The 26,310-nt window shown below is 37.7% G+C and overlaps 1 protein-coding gene and 1 non-coding gene across 2 annotated transcripts; one reads left to right on the top strand and one right to left on the bottom strand.

Annotated features, from left to right (window-relative positions):
* Positions 1 to 775: 775 nt before the first annotated feature.
* On the top strand, positions 776 to 24,929 carry PSMC6 (proteasome 26S subunit, ATPase 6). The gene is made up of 14 exons (XM_020897390.2): positions 776 to 915; positions 1,888 to 1,967; positions 2,058 to 2,097; positions 2,341 to 2,393; positions 5,394 to 5,461; positions 5,706 to 5,820; positions 9,162 to 9,249; positions 10,563 to 10,624; positions 10,707 to 10,830; positions 11,190 to 11,251; positions 12,687 to 12,807; positions 12,952 to 13,032; positions 20,803 to 20,874; positions 24,437 to 24,929. Exons 1-14 carry the CDS (start codon positions 789 to 791, stop codon positions 24,553 to 24,555), a joined length of 1,212 nt encoding a protein of 403 aa, XP_020753049.1. The 5' UTR covers positions 776 to 788; the 3' UTR covers positions 24,556 to 24,929.
* Positions 4,830 to 4,936, bottom strand: LOC139035732 (U6 spliceosomal RNA). Its single transcript, XR_011488451.1, has one exon. It is a non-coding gene; the product is annotated as a U6 spliceosomal RNA (small nuclear RNA).
* Positions 24,930 to 26,310: the final 1,381 nt, after the last annotated feature.

Below are 26,310 nucleotides of genomic sequence, written 5' to 3'. Positions count from 1 at the left end.
CTAAAGGAGATCAGTCCTGTGTGTTCATTGGAAGGAGTAATGTTGAAGCTGAAACTCCAGTACTTTGGCCACTTGATGCAAAGAGCTGACTCATTGGAAAAGATCCTGATGCTGGGAAAGATTGAGGGCAGGAGGAGAAGAGGATGACAGAGGAAGAGATGGTTGGTTGGCATCACCAACTCAATGGACATGGGTTTGGGTGGACTCCGGGAGTTGGTGATGGACAGGAAGGCCTGGCGTGCTGCAGTTCATGGGGTTGCAGAGTCGGACACGACTGAGCTACTGAACTGAACAGCATTTATTACACTTTGAAATCTTTTTTTTTTTTATCTTCCCGCCAGAGCAAATCCTTAGGACTTCATTCACTGAGTGAAGAAATAAATCAATAGCTAACTCCTTCTGTACCTGGAGATACTGGATAGTATTTTGTTATACCAGCAAGCTATCTGCGTTACATCGATAAGCCATTAACGCTACTTAGAGAAATATGTATATTCTCTATTTTATTCTCATATTAGTTTATTACAAAGTCTTTAGTGGTTCCAGGACAGCAGGTCTTAAAAACACCAAGGCTTCTCAGGGGACAGCGCCCTGCTCTACCCAGGCCGACCAGCAGGGGACGGTGTAGGTGAAGGTCTCCTTCCGCAGGCTCCGGCGCCCTAGGCGCAGAAATTGGAGAAGTGGAGTGCCGAGGAGGACCCAACCGGAAGGGGCGGGGTCACCTGCGAACCTGCCTTTCCAGGGAGGCTCTCCTCCCTCGCCCCGCCCCTTCCCCCGCCCGGGCGGCCATGGCCATTCCCGGCATCCCCTATGAGCGACGGCTTCTCATCATGGCGGACCCTAGAGATAAGGCGCTTCAGGACTACCGCAAGAAACTGCTGGAGCACAAAGAGATTGACGGCCGTCTCAAGGAGTGTGAGTGCACCTTTCTTTCCGCATAATGTCGTACTTGGACCCGCTTCTGTCTCTGACAAAGCGGAGGCCTTTTGCCGAGTTCGGCAACCGAGTCCCGGGGATGAGAAGGCCTCAGTCCAGGGACAAGGCGCTTTGTCATTCCGCCCAGAACTTGGGAAGCCGAGCCTTTTCTGGCGTGGAAATGGTCTAGTCTGTTCCAGGTGACAGACAGACATCCGCAGTTCTGAGATGAACGTGGAAAATGACCCGAGAAAGAGTGGGGAAGGAGTTGGTCAGAGATGTTTCCCAGGTTGAGGTGCAAGGAGTGCAGTGTTGGTGGAGCCCCGGGACCCGGAGCGGGGAAAAGACTTGAGTCGGAGAAGCTCAAGCAAGAGATGAGATTCTGGCTTGTTAGTGGAGTGGAAAGCCGAACATGGGGTTTAAGGGATAAGGCGTATCTGTCAGTAATAGCCCTCTTCGACTTTACTCGTGTTTTTGAATTGTCTTGCATTAAGTACACACGTTTCCCTTACGTCCTGAACTAAATAAAAGAGTTTTGTATTTTTTCTTAATGCACCGTCACAGACGTAATGAATGAAAACCTTAACCATAATTCTGTGGAGCTTTATTTAGGTTAAAAAGCCAGAGGATAACAGTCCATGTACATAGATGAAGTGAGGAGGGTCTAACTCTTATTATTCGGATTTGTAATCTCAGATCCGAAAATGTCAGAAGGTCTGTATCTGTTAAGAATGTTACCTAAAATGTGCTCAAAGAAGTAAGTATTGCCGATCAAGAAAATAAAAATACGTGCTTTCTCTGTAATGTTTCGTTTTGAAACATGTCATCTACAAAGAGCATTGTTACTTTTGTGTGGTTTGATACAGTGAGTATAAAATAAATGTAAAATGAAACAGACAAAAATTAAGATTTGGTGGCTTAAACTCGCGAAGATTACTTAATTTAAAAAATGTTCAAATTATGTTATTTCAGTAAGGGAACAGTTAAAAGAACTTACCAAGCAGTATGAAAAATCTGAAAATGATCTGAAGGCTCTACAAAGTGTTGGGCAGGTAGGTAATGGAGTTTGGGATGTAGAGGGTGGTGATGGTTTATTTTTTTAGCTCTTGGCAAAAAATCATGCTCTCTTTTTTCTTTATTAGATTGTGGGTGAAGTACTTAAGCAGTTAACTGAAGAAAAATGTAAGTGTATTAGATTGTTACTAAAGAGAAAAAGAGCAGGCTTACCTCCTTTCTGTCACGATCTTTGCTTATTGCTTAAATGATTATAATGAAGGTAGATGATATTCTTGCATAGACCGAGTTTTCTTTCAACTCTTGTCCTTTGGAGAACAGAAATAAAACTCAGCCTGCCATCAGTGTGGATATATTTAGTTTTACTTTCTGTGTTACAATTTGTTTTTTCATTTCTGTTTTCCCCTTTAGTCATTGTTAAAGCTACAAATGGACCGAGATATGTTGTGGGTTGTCGTCGACAGGTAACATTTTATATTTGTATAGTACTTTATAATTGACAAAAGTGCTTTCAAGTAAGTAATTTTCCAGGTGGGCAAGTTAGAAATTATGCCCATAACTCCCAAAGGTAACTCGTTCAGATATAGCTAATTATTAGCAAAGCCTAAACTCAGACCATGGATTTGACTCCTGGTGAACTGAACTGAGAGCTCAGTTGTATCTCACTGTTTGCGACCCCATGGACTATACAGTCTGTGTAATTCTCCAGGCCAGAATACTGGAGTGGGTAGCCTTTCCCCTTCTCCAGGGGATCTTCCCAACCCAGGGATCGAACCTAGGTCTTCTGCATTGCAAGTGGATTCTTACCAGCTGAGCCATCCTGGTAGTCTACTTTTCTAATTGATTGCATTAGCTCAGTCAACTCTACACAGAGAGAAATCAAAGAATCTTAGAACTGAAAAATAACTGATCATTTTATTTTAATGTCTCTTTTTGAAGAAGACTTAAAAGTATTAAACCTTATAAATTACACTTTAGACATTCAGAAATATTACTTATCAACTTTACTATAGGTTAAATTGATTTTGTATGAATTGGTTTAGATTAGAATAAGCAAATTGAAGTAACTGCAAGTTTTATTTTGCAGTCAAAAACTGACAAATAGATTTGAATTATTTAGTAACCACGGAAGGCAATTTATGTACTGCTCTATTCTTTCGGAAATGTCTTTAGCAAATTTTTAAAAACTCATTGGAAGAGCTTTCTCTGAGTATTTGTTATATCAGATTAGGGTTTTAAAACATTGATCCGACATGGCTATAGAATGGAATTTTACCCAGCGACTAAGTTCAGTCTTAAGATTTTGCTTACATATAAGTGGGATGATATTTTCTAAATCAAAATTTTAGCTGCCTAATCCCACAAAGGATATTTATGTCCCTTTCAGGACCCTTTGGATGCCAGAAGTAGACATTTAAAGATATTTCATGATTGTATGAGGGCAATAGAGCATTTGAAAGCTGAAAAATATTAGAAAGGCCAGAATATATGTTGTCTATAGATACAAATGAAATAACTTCTTATTGATCCCTGTTTAAGCTCTTGTTTCAAGTACAATAGTCCCTCATCTGTGGGGGATATGTTCCAAGATTACCAGTGGATGCCTGAAACCTAGGCATATACCAAACCTATATGTGCTATATTTTTTACTATACATACATACTTATTATGATAAAGTTTCCATTTATAAATAAGGGAGGGGAAACTATTGTATCTGGGAAATATTTTAGTTTAATCCATTATATTAAACCTAGTATTTAGCTTGCTTCCACTTCAACTTGCTATATCTTGTCTAACTCTTTGCAACTCCATGGACTGTTGCCCTCCAGGCTCCTCTGCCCATGAAATGGAGAACACTGGAGTGCAGTGCCATTTTTTCCTCCAGGGGATCTTCTGACCCAGGGATTGAATCCATGTCTCCTGCATTTGTCGTCTGCATTGGCAGGCAGATTCTTTACCACTGAACCACCAGGGAAGCCTCCCACTTCATTTTAACTGGCACTAAATCCTAATCCAAGCACTCTGCAAAATTCTTTGAAAAGGGTTCAGTAATTTGTGTGATTCTGAAATTGTATTAACAAGCAGTTTTCTAAACTATTGAAAAGTAACTTTTTTTTTGAGAAACAGCCTGAGCCTGATTTGAATCTCTTTGGATAGATTCTATCCAATTCTACCCAAATAAGTTACACTGCCTAAATAGGCCAATAAATTATTTAGTATGATTCAACTTAACATGAAATATGTTTATCATAGTGTCTGTCATGTAGCAAAGGCATGAATGAAGGTTACTGGGATTTTTTTTTTTTTTATCCTTTAGAATTTTAATAAAAAAAAATCTCTAGAGGGAAACTGCATTTCTCCCTTATCTACTGTGATCATGGAGTATATTCTTCTCAAAACCATAGTTTTTATTTATTTATTTATTGTAGTGGTTTTTGCCATACTTTGACATGAATCAGCCATGGATTTACGTGTGTTCCCCATCCCAATCCCCCCTCCAGCCTCCCTCCCCATCCCATCCCTCAGTCTTCCCAGTGCACCGGCCCTGAGCACTTGTCTCATGCATCCAACCTGGGCTGGTGATGTTTCACCCTTGATAGTATACTTATTTCAGTGCTGTTCTCTCTGAACATCCCTCCCTCGCCTTCTCCCACAGAGTCTAAAAGTCTGTTCTGTACATCTGTGTCTCTTTTTCTGTTTTGCATATAGGGTTATCCTTACCATCTTTTTAAATTCCATATATATATGTGTTAGTATACTGTATTGATCTTTATTTTTCTGGCTTACTTCACTCTGTATAATGGGCTCCAGTTTCATCTATCTCATTAGAATTGATTCAAATTAATTCCTTTTAATGGCTGAGTAATATTCCATAGTGTATATGTACCACATCTTCCTTAAAAAATATGGAACGCTTCACGAATTTGCGTGTCATCCTTGCGCAGGGGCCACGCTAATCTTCTTTATATCGTTCCAATTTTAGTATATGTGCTGCCGAAGCGAGCACAAACCATAGTTTTTAAAACAGATTTAATGGACGTACTTGTAAGATGGTTTCCTTTCTTTCTTCACAAATGTTCACTAAGGGATTTCTATATATATATTTTGGTACCAGCTTCCAAAGTCACTGTACTACAGTGCCAAAATCAAAATGATGAGCAAAACTATTAAATAGTGAGCCTTTGAAAGTAAAATATTGCAGTCAGTTCCTGCTTCAAAAACAAAGTCGTTGCCTCCTCAAACTTGTGTATTAGGGGTTTCACATTTCACACTGAGGTTGCACAAAAGGGCACTTTTTTAAGGGGCAGAGGGAGATAATTTTGAATTACTGTGTGTTGTTTATAATCTAATATTAGTGTTCTCTCTGAAGGGTAAAATGATTATTTGGCTTCTAACTATGCTCTTGTAGACTGTTATTCCCTCTTTCAAATGTTTATGTAACACTTTCTGTTTTATAAAATTAGCTTGACAAAAGTAAGCTGAAGCCAGGAACAAGAGTTGCTTTGGATATGACTACACTAACTATCATGAGGTAGGTTTCTTGTGCTATTTAGTTAACCTTTTATTGTCATAGAGGGAAGGTTTTATCCAAAACAGATGCTTCCTGAGATCACTGAATATTTTGCCATTTTTCTGGTTTTACTAATTTCAGATTAATTTAAACATGATTTTATAAGATCTCCTACAGGTTCTTGTATAAGCAAGTCGTGTATACTCTTTGTAGGCTGAGACAAAATACATCTTTTAAAAGAAAAGTATACACTTTATCATTACAGATATTTGCCAAGAGAAGTGGATCCATTGGTTTACAACATGTCCCATGAGGACCCTGGGAATGTTTCTTATTCTGAGATTGGAGGGCTCTCAGAACAGATTCGGGAATTAAGAGAGGTTGGTAGTGTATGCTTTGTTCTCTGAACTTAACCAAGAAATAGTACTGGTTTTAAAATACATGAAGGCCAGCGTCTGTGGTGTCTGGGTCCCTGGAGCCTGGACTGCCGACTGGGGAGGCTGAGAGGCAGATGGCAGCGCTCCCAGCTCCCCTCCCTGCCCCACCTCTGTCCTAGGGGCCAGGCTTTACCTGTGTGGTGGTGGGTAGGCTGTCTGTTAAGATGTGTCATGTACATTTGTATCAAAACTAAATAAGTGACCATGAAAAAAAAATGCCTGAAGGAAGAGAGAGGATGTAAAATTACTTTGTCCAAATAATGTTTACTGAATATTATATAAATAGTATTTTTGCTGAGAGAAAAATAGCTCTGAAGCTCTAGCTATAAAAATTACAGGTTTTTGTAATTTGGAGATAATTTGGTGTTAGAAAAATCTTGCTCTTTTTTTGTGACAGAAGGGGGGAAAAACTAAGAATAATTGATATATACTGAATATATTGAATAATGGATATAATCCAATGCTCATGCCATCTGTTACTTTAATTATCTCATAATTTACTTGGGTTGGAGCACATTTGGATAGTGTGTGAAATGTAGTTTTTCCTACAACCTCGTTATACTATTACCCTTATAATGGAGAAGGCAATGGCACCCCACTCTTGCCTGGAAAATCCCATGGACAGAGGAGCGTGGTAGGCTACAGTCCATGGGGTCCCACAGAGTCGGACACGACTGAGTGACTTCAAGTCAAGTTATAATAGAGTAAGTTATCTGTGCCTTACACATTTTATTTTGTTAAAACTGTTTACTGTCATTTAAGAGAAGTACTGGTTCTGGGTGGCATAAATGGTGTGCTGAAGTCCGTGGGGTCACAGAGTGGGGCACAGCTTAGCTACTGAACAACAGAAGCAATTACGTTCCTAGGTGAAGAATCAAATCAGGATTGCCTTGCTTCACAGCACAGATAGCTTCTTAACAATTCTCTTTTAAGCAGATTACATTGTCCTATTGATTTCATCCTAATTTAGGATGGAAATAGGAATGAATTTGGTTAGTTAGAAAAGCTTACATTATCTGATCTCAGCACTTTAAATTTTCTGGAACTCTTATTAAAGGTGCAGATTCTTAAGCTCTCTGCATGGTTTTGATGTAATGGATTAGGAGTAGAATCCACAGGAACTGGCATTTAAACAAGCATTCTGGGGGACTTGCATTGCTGTCCAGTGCTTAAGACTCTTTACTCCCTGTGCTGGGACCCTGGGTTCCAGGCCTGGTTGGGAAACAAAGATACCATGTGCCTCATGGTGTGGCCTAAAAAACAAAAATAAGCAAGCATTACAGATGATTATGAAACCAAGCTTTTTTATTTTTTTTTAACCATACTTGAGGAAGCACTGGCTTCCTCATAAATAAGCACATAAATAAAAGCCTTTTATTTTCACTTAGTAGTTAATGAAAGGGCAGAGACAGAACTGGTGCTTCATGAAACAGTGAAATCTTTTACAGTGGTTTGCTGCATCAGCCATAGGAGCAGAATCTCCCTCTCTCTCTTTTTCTCTGTCTCTCACACACACACCCCCACCATGGACATGCAGTCCCTTTTTGATTGGCAGACAGTTGAGAATATTAATTACACACACATACCATGGACATGGGCAGACAGTTGAGAATAAATTACACACACACACCATGGACATCTGCAGACAGTTGTGAATATTAATTACACACACACAGACACACACACCATGAACATGCAGTCCCCTTTTCCATCTGCAGACAGTTGAGAATATTAATTACACACATATACCATGGACATAGGCAGACAGTTGAGAATAAATTACACACACACACACACACCATGGACAACTGCAGACAGGTGAGAATATTAAACATACACACCATGAACAAGCAGTCCCCTTTTCCATCTGCAGACAGTTGAGAATATTAATTGCCCACAATTTTGGTATGTCTTAATCATACCTATGTGCACAACTATTCAATAAAAGTTTCTCTCTCAAGTTACTGGTAAACAGTGGCAGACTTCATTTTTTTAGGCTCCAAAATCACTGCAGATGGTCACTGCAGCCATGAAATTAAAAGACGTTTGCTCCTTGAAAGAAAAGCTATGACCAACCTAAACTGCCTATTAAAAAGCAGAGACATTATTTTACCAACAAAGGTCTGTCTGTTCAAAGCTATGGTTTTTCCAGTAGTCATGTATGGATGTGAGAGTTAGACTATAAAGAAAGCTGAGTGCTGAAGAATTGATGCTTTTGAAGTGTGGTGTTGGAGAAGACTCTTGAGAGTTCCGTGGACTGCAAGGAGATCCAACCAGTCCATCCTAAAGGAGATCAGTCCTGAATATTCATTGGAAGGACTGAAGCTGAAGCTGACACTCGAATACTTTAGCCACCTAATGTGAAGAACCGACTCATTGGAAAAGACCCTGGTGCTGGGAAAGATTGAAAGTGGGAGGAGAAGGGGATGACAGAGGATGAGATGATTGGATGGCATCAACAATGCGATGGACTTGAGTTTGAGCAAGCTACAGGAGTTGGTGATGGACAGGGAGGCCTGGCATGCTGCAGTCCATGGGGTCGCAGAAAGTTGGACACAGCTGAGCAACTGAACTGAACTAGAACATTAAGAACAGAATTTATTGTTTTGTTAAGACTACTATGACAAAATGCCAACCTAAGAAGATTTTAAATAACATTTAGTGGAAATTTTATAATAATTTTTGTTGTATTCAAATGCAAAATAGTGTGGATCTTTTTGGGTTTTTTTTGCTTAACTGATTTTTTTCTAGTATAATTTTTTGATGCATAATTTATATTCAGTGAAATTTTAAATGTACAAGTTTTTAAATGTACAGTACAAGTATGTTTTGACAGGTTGTATGCCTGTGCAGCCATCACTCCCGCCAAGTGTGTGGTTATTTTAACAAGTGTGCTAAATAAGTAGTACAAATTACCATGTTTTTTAAAAAAATGAGTATTTTTATGTATTTATTTGACTGTCCTCATCTTAATTGTAGCATGCAGGATCTAGTTCCCCAGCCCAGTCTTCTGCATTGAGAGTGTGGAGTCTTAGGCACTGGACCACCAGGGAAGTTCCGCCACATGCTTTTTAATTAATTTTTAAAATATTTAAGCTCTTTAGATTTAAGAGATAGCTTACATCTGCCTGAAAAAAGACCTCTAATATAAATGGTTTTACATAGCACCGAATTCTGGATCTATTATGAATTATGCGTGTACGTAACAGCTCATACTGTACTTAAAATATTTGAAAGTACATTAAAATGTTAACTGTTTAAGAAACCTGCAACTTCTTTTCTAGGTAATAGAATTACCTCTTACAAACCCAGAATTATTCCAGCGTGTGGGAATAATACCTCCAAAAGGCTGTTTGTTATATGGACCACCAGGTTGGTATTAAGCTATGTCTATCTCAGTATGAATCAATGAATAAAACAATAAGATGGAAATATTTAATGTCACCATTTCAGCCTTCATTCTGTTCAGAGTAAGGAGGCAACTGGAGATGTGTGTCTAAAATTTTCTTAGGCTTGCTTAGTCTTATGTTTCATAAGTATATATCTTAACATGCTCTGTGACTCTAGCCAGTTGTCCCGTGTGGTTCACAGACCTCTGGGTATCCCAGAGATACTTTCAGGGCATCTGCCAGGTCAGAATTTACTCTTGTAATACTAAGATGTCAACACATTAAAAAAGGCAGCTAACATCTGTGCTGATGGTGCAAGGCTGCTCATGATGTAGTATGAATCAATTAAGTCAATGGCACAAAATATTACAATAGTCACCGTCTTTGTGGCCACTCAACATGTTCAGTATGAAAAGAGGCCAGTTTCACTTTAAAATGTCCTTGATAAACTTGTAAAAATATGAACTTTTGATCTTCGAATAATGTCTTGTATTTTGTGAGGAAATGGAAAATACTTTAAAATACTTCTGTTGCATTCTTAATATGGTAGATATCTCCAAGAAAACCATTTGTGCAGTTATTCAGTTGTCTGCTAAATTCGCTGCTTTTCACAGAGTACCATTTTACTTGAAAGGAAAATTTACAATTAATTATCAGACTGGTTATTGGTAACCTTGCACATATTTTTTAAAAAATGAATGAAGTTAGCCAATCATGTTAAACAACTGACTCCATCTGTAACCGTTGATAAAATTGGAACTTTCGCACGAAAATTTGAGTTTTTGAAAACTTTATATCTGGTACTGTGAGCTTGACAGCTTTCCAATGTGTTAATACAGGACAGGGTGAGATTGGTGATGATATTAGCAAATGTGATTTTTAAAATATTGTATATTGGAAAATGCCAGTGTTTAGCAAGATTTTAATAATCCATTGAATCAATAGTTCCAAATAGCCAATACTTAATGTTACTGTATCATACCTAAATGTCATATGTAAATATCATAAGTAAAGATTCACTCAGTGTGTAGTATAGACCAGTGGATTTTAATGTGCAAGTTTCCATCATAGGCTGTTAGTAAGTAGGGTTTGGTATATTTCTAGAGTTATGTATTTGGTTGCCTTAAAATAAAATTAGGATGTTTTGAATAAAATGGAAATTCTATTCAGGATGTAGCCTCCTTTTGCAGACTTTACTATTCAAAGGATTACATTCTTAAAAGCTTTTGAAAATTTATCTTACTTTCCCTCAGATTTATATTGCTTTTCAAAAATTACTTCTTTTTTCATTGCTAGGTACAGGAAAAACACTCCTGGCACGAGCTGTGGCTAGCCAGCTGGATTGCAATTTCTTAAAGGTAAAGGGAAGATTCTTTGTGTAGTTGTTGAAATTAAATTTGAATTGTCTTATATTTATCTTAATGTTTTTCCTTTAATCAGGTTGTATCTAGTTCTATAGTAGACAAGTACATTGGTGAAAGTGCTCGTTTGATCAGAGAAATGTTTAATTATGCCAGGGACCATCAGCCATGCATCATTTTTATGGATGAAATAGATGCTATTGGTAAGAATAACACTTTTTAAAATTTATTTTAAACTTTTCTTGAAAGTATTAGGAAAATTTTTTAAATTTAAAACTTTTCCATCTCTTTTTCACCTCTAATTGCAACTTCTGTGAAGTAGCAAGATGAATTGAATGTTATTTTTTTAATTCTTAAAGTTTAACCAATCTTAATAAATAAACTTTAACATTGAGAAAATGAGAAACATAACCAAAATCAATTCTAATTTTATCAGTATAATTTTTGTTAATTATTTTTCATCTTAATACTTTAAAACCTAGAACTAACATTTTCATATTGTTTTCTTAAATGATGCTTAAAGAGGAAGAGTAACACATAAATTTCCATATCATTATTTTAGGTGGTCGTCGGTTTTCTGAGGGTACTTCAGCCGATAGAGAGATTCAGAGAACTTTAATGGAGGTAATATTTGGTAAAAGTGGTTTAAAAGAAAATCAGTATTTATAAAATGAATAAGTATACATTGGATATTTGAAAGTCAAAATATGTTTAATGGTTTAAATGAAGAATGCACTTATGTATGAAATTTGAAACTATTGACAGGAATGAGCACTTTTCTCTGGCACAGTCTCTAGTAAGAAAATGAGTCCTAGAAAACAATAGGGATAGCCACAGATTTTCATTTGATTTACTGCTCTACTGTTCTGTATTTTGAGCAGACTGACCATTTAAATATTTAAATTGTATATTCTACTTGTGTTGTGAATGTGACTTGTATTAGTTTTATTAAGATATTTTACAAGTGACAAAAATATTAAAACTGGTAACAATAAAGAAGTTGTGATTATGTATTAGGCTATTCTGAACATTACTAATACTTTCCTCTATTGTTGACAACAGAAGAAAGCTAAAATTGTTTTGATTATTGAAGATGGATGCTGGGATATTGAAATGTATCTTAAAGCTTTTTCACACTCTTAAGTTCTGTGAAAGTGATGGCAAGATTTTAAACATTTTCCAACTTCTATAAATAGATAGGTAGCATAGGTATCACATTGTCAGTTTCTGTCTCAGTGGGGGTATTTGAAAACTGTTTTTTATAAATTTTTCTGGTCTGCTCAGAAAATACACAGTATTTCAAAATTAGTTGTAGAGTCTTTTAGAAGGCTTAAATTGAATTATTTTTAAAGCCACACATGCTAGTTTTATTGATGTAGCTGATATGTTATTTAGCTAACATTTTGGGAATGTTAGACATGTTGACATAAAGAAATAGACATATTGTTAGATTAGCTTTGTTTAAAGATGTTATTGAATGCAGTTAGATTTTCCAGCATTTACTCAAGAAAGCTTTAGAAATTGAAGGAAACATGTTAGGTGTCTAAGTATTTCTATGTATAATAGAATTATTTGAAAAGATATTTAATGGATTTGTTATCAGATTTGTAGAAAATCATTGTGTCTGGTTATGTTAATGTAAATTTTATATCTGACATACCATAAGCACTTGAAATGTTAGTTATTATTTTTATTTTAAAACTACTTCTATCAAAAAATTTGAACATTGGAATCAGATCCACGTAGTTTAGTTTCATAAGTTTTGATTAGATGGATGCCTTCAGATTTATTAGACATAGTCTAATAGAAAGTAGAAAGGTATATATATGTAGAAAGGTATATAGTTAAAAAATCTATCTTGGAACTTTTAGCATGAAAAATATATCCCTTTATGTAAGAAAAAAATATTCCATCAAATGATCATTCTGCACATCATATATCTATCTGTAAGCAATACATTTCATGGCTTTAGGCATATAAAAGTTGTGTCTGAGTTTTTTAATGGTTGGGCTATTTTATAAAATGTACCTTTGATTTATATTCACAAATACATTCTTAGCTACTGAATCAAATGGATGGATTTGATACTCTGCATAGAGTTAAAATGATCATGGCTACCAACAGACCAGATACACTGGATCCCGCTCTGCTTCGACCAGGCAGATTAGATAGAAAAATACGTGAGTTAAATTTCTTCGCCTGCTGTCCATTTCTCTTGGTCTATGTCTATTTCTCTATCCCAAACCTCCTCCTCGTGCCCTACTCTATTTAACAAAGAAAAAACCTGACTGTAATAGAATTTTTTATAATTTTCTTATTTTCAGATATTGATTTACCAAACGAACAAGCAAGGTTAGATATATTGAAAATCCATGCAGGTCCCATTACAAAGCATGGTGAAATAGGTAAGGAAATAGCTTATTTTTTTATATATTCACATTTGGTAACCGTGAAGCAAAATACTACTCGATATTACTGATAGTCTACCAAATTGAGTTTTAAATTCAGGAAACATGGTGTTCTTGAATTCACCTAATAGTTATTGAGCATCAGCTATATGCTGAATTGTTCTTAGTGCCTAGGATATAGCAATGAACAAAACAGACAAGTTTCTGCCTTCATGTAACTTGTTAGGAGAGACAGGTGAAGTGAGTAAAATATTCAGTTGACTCTTGAGCAACACGGGATTGAACTGTGTGTATCGGCTTATATGGGGATCTTTTTCTTTAGTAAATGCTGTAGTACTACCTGACTGACTTTGGTTGAATACACAGATGCAGAATCATGGATATGGAAGGCTGACTATAAGTTATGCACAGATTTTCGATTACTCAGAGAGCTGATGCCTATACCTTTTGTGTTCTTCAGAGTCAACAGTCTAGTAAGTTCAGTCGATAGTCATGTCCGACTCTTTGCGAGCCCGTGGACTGGAGCACGCCAGGCTTCCTTGTCTTATCACGAACTCCCGTAGCTTACTCAAATTCATGTCCATCAAGTCTGTGAAGCCATCTAACCATCTCATCCTCTGTTGTCCCCTTCTCCTTCTGCCTTCATTTTTGCCAGCATCAGGGTCTTTTCTAGTGAGTCAGTTCTTCTCATCAGGTGGCCAAAGTATTTGAGTGTCAGCTTTAGCTTCAGTCCTTCCAGTGAATATTCAGGACTGATTTCCTTTAGGATGGACTGGTTGAATCTCCTTGCAGTCCAAGGAACTCTCAAGAGTCTTCTCCAACACCACAGTTCAAAAGCATCAATTCTTTGGCACTCAGCTTTTTTTATAGACCAGCTCTCACATCCATACATGACTACTGGAAAAACCATAGCTTTGAACAGACCTTTCTTGGTAAAGTAATGTCTCTGCTTTTTAATAGGCAGTTTAGGTTGGTAATAGCTTTTCTTTCAAGGAGCAAGCGTCTTAATTTCATGGCTGCAGTCACCATCTACAGTGATTTTGTAGCCCCCAAAAATAAAATCTCTGTTTCCACATCCATTTGCCATGAAGTGATGGGACCAGATGCCATAATTTTAGTTTTTTGAATGTTGAGTTTTAAGCCAACTTTTTCACTCTCCTTTTTCACTTTCATCAAGAGGCTCTTTAGTTTTTCTTCACTTTCTGCCATAAGAGTGGTGCCATCTGCATATCTAAGGTTATTGATATTTCTCCCGGCAATCTTGATTCCAGCTTGTGCTTCATCGAGCCTGGCATTTCGTATGATGCACTCTGCATACAAGTTAAATAAGCAGGGTGACAATATACAGCCTTGATGTATTCCTTTCCTGATTTGGAAGCAGTCTGTTGTTCCATTTCTCAGGAGGCAGGTCAGGTGGTCTGGTATTCTTGTCTCTTGAAGAATTTTGCACAGTTTGTTGTAATTCACAGAGTCAAAGGCTTTGGCATAGCCAATAAAGCAGAAATAGATGTCTGTTTGGAACTCTCTTGCTTTCTCGATGATCCAACGGATGTTAGCAATTTGATCTCTGGTTCCTCTAACTTTCCTAAATCCAGCTTGAACATCTGGAAGTTCTCGGGTCACGTACTGTTGAAGCCTGGCTTGGTGAATTTTGAGCATTATTTTGCTAGTGTGTGAGATGAGTGCAGTTGTGCGGTAGTTTGAACATTCTTTGGCATTGCCCTTCTTTGGGATTGTAATGAAAACTGAACTTTTCCAGTCCTGTGGTCACTGCTGCGTTTTCCAGATTTGCTGGCATATTGAGTGCATCACTTTCACAGCATCATCTTTTAGGATTTGAAATAGCTCTACTGGAATTCCATCACCTCCACTAGCTTTGTTCTTAGTGACGCTTTCTAAGGCCCTTTTAACTTCCTTTTTAGGATGTCTGACTTTAGGTGAGTGAGCACACCATCGGGGTTATCTGGGTCATGAAGGTCTTTTTTGTTTAGTTCTGTGTATTCTTGCTTCCTCTTCTTAGTATCTTCTGCTTCTGTTAGGTCCATACCATTTCTGTCCTTTATTGTGCTTATCTTTGCATGAAAATGTTCCCTTGGTATCTAATTTTCTTGAAGAGGTCACTGTCTTTCCTATTCTATTGTCTTCCTCTATTTCTTTGCATTGATCACTGAGGAAGGCTTTCTTATCGCCTTGTTTTTCTTTGGGACTCTGCATTCAAATGGGTGTATCTTTCCTTTTCTCCTTTGCCTTTAGCTTTTCTTCTTTTCTCAGCTATTTGTAAGGCCTCCTGAGACAACCATTTTGCCTTTTTGCATTTCTTTTTCTTAGGGATGGTCTTGATCACTGCCTGCTATACAATGTCATGAACCTCTGTCCATAGTTCTTCAGGCACTCTGTCTATCGGATATAATCCCTTGAATCTGTTTGTCAGTTTCACTTTATAATGTAAGGGATTTGATTTAGGCCATACCTGAATGGTCTGGTGTTTTTCTCTACCTTCTTCAATTTAAGTCTGAATTTGGCAGTAAGGAGGTCATGACAGGTCACGGTCAGCTCCGGGTCTTGTTTTTGCTGACTGTATAGAGCTTCTCCATCTTTCGCTGCAAAGGATATAATCAATCTGATTTCAGTATTGACCCTCTGGTGTTGTCCATGTGTAGAGTCTTCTCTTGTGTTGTTGGAAGAGGGTGTTTTCTAAGACCAATGTTTTCTCTTGGCAAAACTCTGTTAGCCTTTGCCCTGTTGCATTTTGTAATCCAAGGCCAAATTTGCCTTTTATTCCAGGTATCTCTTGACTTCCTACTTTTGCTTTCCAGTCTCCTATAATGAAAAGGACATCTTTTTTGGTGTTAATTCTAGAAGGTCTTGTAGGTTTTCATAGAACCATTCAACTTCAGCTTCTTCAGCATTACTGGTCTGGGCAGAGACTTGAATTACTGTGATATTGAATGGTTTGCCTTGCAAACGAAAAGAGATCATTCTGTCGTCTTTGAGATTGTGCCCAAGTACTGCATTTTGCACTCTTGTTGACTATGAGGGCTACTCCATTTCTTATAAGGGATTTTTGCCCACAGTAGGAGATATAAAGGTCATCTGAATTAAATTCACCCATCCCAGTCCATTTTAGTTCACTGATTCCTTAAATGTCAATGTTCACTCTTGCCATCTCATGTTTGACCACTTCCAGTTTGCCTTGATTCGTAGACCTAACATTCCAGGTTCCTATGCAGTATTGCTCTTTACAACATAGGACTTCTTCCATCACCAGTCACATCCACAACTGGGTGTGTTGTTTTTTCTTTGGCTCCATCTCTTCATTCTTTCTGGAGTTATTTCTCCACTGATCTCCGGTAGCATACTGGGCACCTACCAACCTGGGGAGTTCATCTTTCAGTGTCCTGTCTTTTTGCCTTTTCATACTGTTCATGGGGTTCCCTTCTCCAGTGGACCGTGTTTTGTTGGAACTCTTCACCATGACCCATCCATCTTAGGTGGCCCTACGCTGCCTGGGTCATAGTTTCCTTGATTTAGACAAGACTGTGGTCCAGATCAGTTTGGTTAGTTTTCTTTGATAGTGGTTTTCATTCTGTTGCCCTCTGATGGATAAGGACAAAAGGCTTATGGAAACTTCCTGATGGCAGAGACTGAGGGGGAAACTGGTTCTTGTTCTGATGGTTGGGACAAGCCCTGGGACAATGCTCAGTAAATCTTTAATCCAATTTTCTATTGATGGGCTGTGTTCCGTCCCTATCATTTGACCTGAGGACAAACTGTGGTGGAGGTAATGAAGATAGTGGTGACTTCCTTCAAAAGGTCCCATGCACGCACTGCTGCTTTCAGTGTCCTGACCCCGCAGCAGACGCCACCGACCCACGCCTCCACCAGAGACTCCTGGACACTCAAGGGCAAGTCTGGGTCAGTTTCTTGTTGGGTCACTGCTCCTTTCTCTTGGGTCCTGGTGCACACAAGGTTTTGTTTGTGCCCTCCAAGTTCTACGTAAGTTCTGGCGGCTCTATGGTGGGTTAATGTCGACCTCCAAGAAGGTTTATGGCATACCCAGATCTGCTGCACTCAGAGCCCCTGTCCTTGCGGCAGGCCACTGCTGACCCGTACCTCCACAGGAGACACTCAGACACTGTTCTGGCTCAATCTCTGTGGGGTCTCTGGGTCCTGGTGCACACAAGGTGTGTTTGAGCCCTCCACAAGTGTCTCTGGTTGGTATGGGATTTGATTCTAAACATGATTTTGCCCCTCCTAACCCTTATGGCAGAAAGTGAAGATGAACTAAAAAGCCTCTTGATGAAAGTGAAAGAGGAGAGTGAAAAAGTTTGCTTAAAGCTTAACATTCAGGAAACTAAGATCAGGGCATCTGGTCCCATCACTTCATGGGAAATGGATGGGGAGACAGTGGAAACAGTGTCAGACTTTATTTTTTGGGGCTCCAAAATCACTGCAGACGGTGATTGCAACCATGAAATTAAAAGATGCTTACTCCTTGGAAGGAAAGTTATGACCAACCTAGACAGCGTATTTAAAAGCAGAGACATTACTTTGCCAACAAAGGTCCATCTGGTCAAGGCTATGGTTTTTCCAGTAGTCATTTATGGATGTGAGAGTTGGACTGTGAAGAAAGCTGAGTGCCGAAAAATTGATGCTTTTGAACTGTGGTGTTAGAGAAGACTCTTGAGAGTCCCTTGGACTGCAAGGAGATCCAACCAATCCATCCTAAAGGAGATCAGTCCTGGGTGTTCATTGGAAGGACTGATGCTGAAGCTGAAACTCCAGTACTTTAGCCACCTCATGGGAAGAGTTGACTCATTGGAAAAGACCCTGATGTTGGGAGGGATTGGGGGCAGAAGGAGAAGGGGATGGCAGAGGATGAGACGGCGGGATGGCATCACCGACTCAATGGGCTTGAGTTTGAGTAAACTCTGGGAGTTGATGATGGACAGGGAGGCCTGGCGTGCTGCAATTCATGGGGTTGCCAAGAGTTGGACGCGACTGAGCGACTGAACTGAACCATCTTGCTGGGGCTTCTCCTTTGCCCTTGGACGTGGGGTGTCTTTTTGGTGGGAACCAGCATTCTCCTGTCAACATTTGTTCAGCAGTGAGTTGTAATTTTGGAGTTCTTACAGACGATGAGTGCATGTCCTTCTACTCCGCCATCTTGACTTGCCTAGTACATAGTTATTGGATGATGATAAGTACTGTGGAGAAAAATAAAGCACGAAAAGGGCAATAGGTAGTGCCAGGAGCAGGTATGAACATGTATACATTTTTGAATGGAGGTAGGGAGGGGGAAGCACAGGGAAGGCTTTACCAAAGTGAGTTTTAAGTAGTGACCTAGAAGGATATTTGGGGAAAGATCATGCAGAAGGATCAGCAAGTAAGAAGACCTTGAAGTAGGTGCATTCCTGGAACACTCCAGGGCCAGCATTGAGATCAGGTGTCTGTGGCAGAGTCACTGGGACAGTAGCCCGTGAAGTGGGCTTCCCTGGTGGCTCAGCAGTAAAGAATCTGCATACTGTGCAGCAGAGGTGGGTTTGATCCCTGGATTGGGGAGATTCCCCTGGAGGAGGGCGTGGCAACCCACTCCAGTGTTCTTGCCTGGGAAATCCCATGGACAGAGGAGAGGAGCCTGGTGGGCTACAGTCCTTAAGGTTGCAAAGAGTTGGTCACAACTGAAATGACTTTGCAGCAGCAGCAAATGAAATAAATCATAGCAGTAATGGGAATCAGGTTGTGTAGAGCCTTATTGAGGCCACTGAGTAGGAACTTTGGCTTTTGTTTTTAGTGGTATGGATACCATTGGAGGATTGTGAGCAGAGGAATGATATGACCTTTTTATTATTTAACCTTCTATTGCAGAAAATTGGAACTACATAAAAGTAGAGATGAGTATCATTTTATCCAGTATTAATTCCCCAGCTTCTGTAATTAACTCTTGGCCAATCTTGTTTCATCTGTAATCTCTCCTACCTTTTACTTTCCCTCTGGATTTTTAAGTTCCAGGCATTATTTCATTTGTAAATTTTTCAAAATTCACTTATGTTAAATAAGATCATTCTGGTTGCAGCTAGAGGGACAAGGATAGAAACAAGAGGATCAGTAAGGAGGTTATTTCAGTAATGCAGGCAAAAGATGATAGTGGCTTGGTCTAAGGAGGTAGCAGAATCTTTTGTACTAATGTGATTCTGGACATGTTTTTAAAATAGAGGTCATAGGACTTGTTAAGGAATCAGATGTAGGGTGTGAGCTAAAGAAAAAACCAGGAATGACATAGGTTTTTGATTCATGCAACTGGACAAATGAAATTGCCATCAATTAAATTTGAGGTAAGACTGGAAAGATTAAGTTTTAGAGGGAGAATGAAAAATTTGATTCTGGCAATATTTAATTTGAGATGCCAGTTAGATAACCAAATAAAGATGTTGACTAGTATTTCTTGGTGCATCAGTAGTTCATTGGAGAGATCTGTGCTGGAGCCATAAACATGGGTAATGTCAGCATAAAAATGGTTCTTGGGAAGTGACCATGGATATAGAAGGGTTTTTTAAAACTGAGCTAATTCCAGCATCAAGAATTGAGAGGAAAAGCCATCAAAGGAGACTGAGAAAGGATAGTTACAGAGGTAGGAATTAACCAGGAGCTGGTGGTATCCTGGAAGGTAAGTGAAGAAATTATTTTAAGGAGGGATTAATTTCCTGTCAGATGCTGACAGTGGGCATGATGATAAGAGTTCTGAGATTGGATTTACTCCATGAGGATCATTGGTGAGCTCATGAAAAGAAATTTCTTTGGAGTGGTAGGAGTGAGAGCCTTGTGGAGATTGGTGTCGGAGAGATGAAACCACGAGGCATTGAGTTTAGACGCTTCTTTTAGGAGTTCTTTAGCAAAGGGGAGAAAACATGGAGGTGCAGCAGAAATGGAGATTAGGAATTGGGGGAGTTTTCTTTTAAAGTGGAGGAATTTACAACACTTTTTTTTTATGCTGATGGTAATGATCTAGGAGAGAGAGAGAAGTGAAGACTAATTGATGAATTCTCTATGTGATTTCAGATAGAGATTCACATATTCTAGATTGCCTGACACAGGTGCCTTATCACAGATTTTCACATTGTAGTAGCCTTTGCTGTCTCTTTTCTTCTTGTCCTTCATCAAGTCTATAATTGCTTACCCTAATCAGCAGCTCTTCAAGTCTGTTATGTGGACAGAAAGGTCACATAGCTATTATTATTATCATTGATCTCACCACTTGGAGCTTTCACAGAAACCAGAAAACCTAGCCAGTATTCACGCTAGCATTTAAAATTGTGTGTGATAAAATGATGTCTGATGACTTATTTTTGGTGTATTTTGTATTTGTTTTAATGATTAAGTTCCATTGAGGTTATAGTTGGTTTTGAATGTTCTAGATTTGTTCAAATTAGATATTTGGTTACAATTTGAGTCATAACTTGACAGATACCTGAAGTTCACATGTGTTTAATTGTGTCTGTGTGTAGAAACAGATTAAGATGCTTTCAGGTCTTGATTGTTTCTTGGTTTTAGAGTTTTAGAATTATGTTTATTTCTGCTTGGTGCTGGTTTACTTAACAGAAGTATTGCTTTTAGTTGGTGATATTGTGGAATATTGACACAGATGATGCCTAGCTGACTTATTTCAAAGCAAGCTTTAAGTTAAATTTTCTATATGGTCATAAATCAAGTAAATGTCTACTGTAACTAATTTTTTTACAACTAATTTCCAGTATTTTTCTTAAACAGATTATGAAGCAATTGTGAAGCTTTCAGATGGCTTTAATGGAGCAGACCTAAGAAATGTTTGCACTGAAGCAGGTAAGGATTTAAAGTGCAGTTTTTACTCTTGATTTTTATTTGTTTAATTTGCTAAAAATGTGCCTGGCTTTGTCCAAATGCAGAGCCTGGACTTTGCAAGGTTTTGAGTGTTTGTTATTTTCTGGGAAATTGATTCCAAGAAGTAGGAGAGAACAGGGCAAGTGAGATACGGAGAGGGAAAGCTGTTACAAGGGTACATCACTGAAGTAACTATTGTAGGCAGGAGGTGTTAGATTCTGATGAAGCTTCAGAGAAACATACAGAATTCTTTCCAGGATTGTCTGGCTGAGATACGGGAGACCAGAGCATTTATTTACCAGCTCTTATCCTCTGTTACTCCATGGGACGAGATCCCCTTGGGAAAGTTAACTTCTTGGTACTTACAGATGCCTCTGGGTAGGGTACGGAAAGACATGCATGTGATAGTATGCTGTCCCTCTGGAGTAAGTCTGAGACCATACAGAACTATCTGCCACACCTGTGGTAGAAATCCAACCAGGCCAGCACTGGGGGTATCTGCTGCAAGGTGGTTGACAAGCCTCCTGATACTAGTCAGCCAGTAGTTAAATTTGAAAGATTGATTTATGAGTGTTGTGTTCGTGCAACTTGTGTAAATGTAGTAGTTTTTTAGTATAATTTTCTCTGCGAATTGTGTGATTTTTATTTCTGGTACCAAGTGGCTTTAAAACCCTATAGAGTCACTTAGATTTGTCCTCCACACAAAATTTTTAAATTAAAAAAATTAATATCTGCAGTAGATTTTAGACTTTCATAGGTTTCATGTGAACAGTTTTTAAGTATTACAATATGTAATTTCCTCTTGTTTTCATTTTACCTTTAGCCTTATTTTTAACATTTCTTGTAAATTCACCAGTGTTTATAAAGAGGCTGCTCAGACAGGCTTCTCCATAGGAGTATCTTCGTGGGTATACTGTGACTCAGTATCTGGATCAAAATCTGCAGGTCCAGAAACTCAGTAGAAGTCACAGTAAATCATGCTCACAAAGACTTATTAATAGGCAAAAATATTGAGGTAAACTCAGTAACCTGAACTAAAAGCAAAGCAAAGTGAAGTTGCTCAGTCGAGTCCGCCTCTTGGAACCCCATGGACTCTAGCCTACCAGGCTCCTCGTCCATGGAATTTTCCAGGCAAGAGTACTGGAGTGGGTTGTCATTTCCTTCTCCAGGGTATCTTCCCAACCCAGGGATCGAACCTGGCTGGGTCTCCCACATTGCTGGCAGACGCTTTACCAACTGAGCCATCAAGCAAGCCCACAACTTAACTTATGATATTCTCCTTTCAAAATCTACATTGGACCAAATATTAGAAGATTATTTTGGTGACACTGAAATCCAAACAAAAGTAGTATCATAATCTTAAAAGCTGATACCATTAAGTTATATTCTTTTTCCCACATTTTTTGTAGTTTATTTTTAGCTGTTTCCCAATAAAGAATTGTAACTTGTGTGTGGATTAAAATTTAAGCTTTTTAGGCTTCTCATCTGGAGACATACTGAATTTCTTTGGTTTTCTTTTTATTCAGCTTCAAGCTTTTTTTTGTTAACATATCTTTCTGTGAGTTAAAATGTATTTAATTCAATTCTAGTTGTCTTTTTCCATTCAAATCTTTCTTTTTGATTTCTGAGATTATTTTTCTTTTTTGATTAGGATGTATCTCAGATTCACTCATTCACTAGAAATGATTTGGAAACAGTAATATGCACAAGGTTTGGAAAATTAGCTTGCCTAATTTAATTACAGCCTTCTAAACAGGTTTTAAAACTTCACTGTTAAAAAAACTAGTCATTTCCATTCACCTAATTTCTGAGGATAGCACAGAGTAACTATTGCCAAGATTCCTTATATAGAAATCTCGAAAGGGAAGATCGGAAGCAACCCTTGAAATTTTCTATTGCAACCCAGTCATTTCATGTTAGTGAAAATTCAGTATAAGCAGATCCTCAGTGAAAATAGTAGTAGGATTCATTTATTTAATAGATAATTTTATCTTACCAGTTTTAACTTATCATGAGGTTAGGATTGTCTAAAAATCTGGGACCTACATCCATGACACAATTAATGTTTTTTAAAAACACAAACCTTTACCTCCTTGTCAAGTAGTATTTGACAAGTAACTTGTCAAAAATTTGAAAGCAAAATATGAATTGTGGTATTTGAATATGAAAGTCATATTATCAATTTGTACATGAAAAAAGGTAAATTTTCTTACATGAATAATGCCATTGGTTTTTGTTAAAACCCACTGTTGACTTTCTTTAATTCTTATTTTCTAAGCTTTAGATTATTAACAAGGAAAAGCTGTCAAAATTACTGGAGTTGTTTTGTGTTTTCCCAAACCATAGATTGGAGAAGGCAATGGCAACCCACTCCAGTACTCTTGCCTGGAAAATCCCATAGACCCAGGAGCCTGGTAGGCTACAGTCCATGGGGTCTTGAAGAGTCGGACACAACTGAGTGACTTCACTTTCACTTTTCACTTTCATGCATTGGAGAAGGAAATGGCAACCCACTCCAGTATTCTTGCCTGAAAAATCCCAGGAACAGAGGAGCCTGGTGGGCTGCTGTCTGTGGGGTCGTACAGAGTTGGACACGACTGATGCAACTTAGCAGCAGCAGCTGCAAACCATACATGCGCTCCCTCCTTCCAGGGGATTGCTGCATGTAGAGTTTAGAAAGCGCTGCCTGCAGTGTGTACGTATTGCTGATAGTTGGGTTTTGTTTTTTGGCTTCCATGGTGGCTCAGACAGTAAAGCATCTGCCTGCAATGCAGGAGACCTGGGTTCGATCCCTGGGTCGGGAAGATCCCCTGGAGAAGGAAATGGCAGCCCACTCCAGTACTCTTGCCTGGAAAATCCCACGGACGGAGGACCCTGATAGGCTACAGTCCATGGGGTCGCAAAGAGTTGGACTTGACTGAGCGACTTCACTTTCACTTTTGTTTTTTCAAGATGCCATTGGATACAGGGACTGTGTGAGCTGGAGTTAAGTATCCAGATAATTGTCTCATTGTTTCCTAATTTTTGATTTGGAAAATAATGCTCACTATAGCTATGGAAATTAGTTGAACAATGATAGTGGTTTTTAACAAATTGGAACTGATTGCTGAGAAGTAGTACATCTGGGTTCCTTCACATTTATTCCATAGAATAATATTACATTATTTACTTTAAAGTTTTTTTTAATTGAGATGTAGTTTTAATTGATATATAAACTAAATTGACATTTAGTTTCATGTGTACAACATAATTAAGTATTTGTAGATATTATGAAATGACAACCACAGAAAGTCTAGTTAACATTCCATCATCACAGATAGAAAAATATTTTTCTTGTGATCTACTCTTAGCAACTTTCAAATATAAAATGCAGTGTTAATAAGTATAGTCACCATGCTGTATATTACATCCCCAGGACTGACTTTTTTAAGTGGAAGTTTGTACCAATTGACCACCTTCACCCATTTCACTTACCCTTCTTTGTTATTTTATAATAAATAATCACATATTAAATATAGCAGTCATGTTGCTTTATTTTCCACAGGTATGTTTGCAATTCGTGCTGATCATGATTTTGTAGTACAGGAAGACTTCATGAAAGCAGTCAGGAAAGTGGCTGATTCTAAGAAGCTAGAGTCTAAATTGGACTACAAACCTGTGTAATTTACTGTAAGGTTTTTGATGGCTGCATGACATCTCTTGGCTTAATTTAAAAAAAGTTAAGGAAAATTATGTATTGGCAATGATCTCATTAATAGCATATGAATAAAAATGTGTATGAATAACATTGTAAAAATTAGTAATTCAGTAATTCTGCTTTTAAGAAGTACAGAGGAAATTTGTATGTTTGTTAATGTTGCATTTATTGCAGCAGAAGTCAGAAGAGTATGTTGAAGCTTTTTGTATTTGCTGTATGAGTGTTTTGTAAAACCTTGAAAATGGTTTGAGATAGTAGTACCAGGGAGCATTTCTTATGACTTATTTTATATCACTTGTTTTCCTCATCCTAAAAGGTTTAATAAAATCTGTTTAATTCAGTTCTTCTACAGATATTGTTGTCTTTTATAAGACTACATCTACTATGGTCTATTAGGTTCTTTAGTAACTATAATAAACTAATAACCAAGATGAAGTTTTATTTAGATCATAGATTTTTGAATTTTAAAACACTACCTACACTCAGTGTTCGAGACCATTGTATTATATGTAACATAGATGTGTGTGTGTGTGTGTGTGAGAGAGAGAGAGTCTATATCTGTATATTCCTCCTTCCAGAAAGTCTTTATTTTTTGCCTACTATGATTAGGCTGTATGATAGTTGATTTATATAGTACATGCGCATCCATAACCTTTTTTTTAGGATTATGATTAAAAGTAATGTTTGCTATTAAATGTGACTTAGTTTTCTTGATTTTTGTAAGATGATAGTTTCCTTTTGAGAGGTTTGTTCACTCTTCTCAGAAAAATTTACACATATGTACACACAGTTTTGCATATATTAAAACTTACGAGATGTATTATTTCCCAAGCTCACCCATGGACTCTAGGTATCTATGGATACCAGGCTCAGAGTGTCTAATGTAGGGAGTGTTGATGTCAGAAGTGTTCAAAACAAAAGTTCTGTTACCTATACACAATTCTTTCTCATATTATGTGGCAATTAAAGCTTTAACAAATTACAATAGGAAATCACCATTGGGCATCAATTAAGATTGTGTTATTAAAGGTACAGTTAAAGAAACTGTCTTCAGTTTAGTAAACCTGAAGAAATGAATATGACTCAGGTAATTATAAAATCATTCTTCAAATAAAAAACTTGCTAGCAGAGTAATGTGTGCCTTTTTATAACTAAAAGAGAACCATTTATAGATAGTGGTAAAGAAAATGGAGCCCTCAACTAGCCATTTAATACTCAAAATTATTAAACAGTTCTATTTCTCTATATATTTAGAGTGTTTCATAAATATGACTAAAAAGTAATAGGATGTCAGGTTTAGGTCAAATTTCAATGTGATCTTTTTTATTCTTTCCATTGTAATTTGCAGTTCAGTTATTGAATGACTTTCACTTTTTTACTTTGGTGGTGGTGGGGGGTTGTTTTTTAAAGAGTAAGTTTGGTGTACAAATATTGAACGTTTAAGTGTGGGTTCTTACACTAATCTTAATTTTCTTCATCTGTTTAAAAACAAAAAAGATACCATTATCTCCTTAGGCCCAGAGAAAGTGTTATATACCTGAACTTTATTAACAGTATAGTATTAACTGATTCAAACTCCTTTTAAAAAGATATTCAAAGCCATATAGTTTATAGTTTAATAATACGTTGAAGTGTAATAAGCTTAAAATTGAAGAGACCGTCAGTATTATGTACAAATTAGTGAGCTATGAATTGTTCTTATTTAAGATTTTTTCTTGATA

This window comes from Odocoileus virginianus, chromosome 6, assembly GCF_023699985.2.
Source record: "Odocoileus virginianus isolate 20LAN1187 ecotype Illinois chromosome 6, Ovbor_1.2, whole genome shotgun sequence".
NCBI classification, from domain to species: domain Eukaryota; kingdom Metazoa; phylum Chordata; class Mammalia; order Artiodactyla; family Cervidae; genus Odocoileus; species Odocoileus virginianus.
The sequence above is the reverse complement of the archived record's forward strand: the minus strand, read 5'-3'. Positions and strand labels throughout refer to the sequence as shown.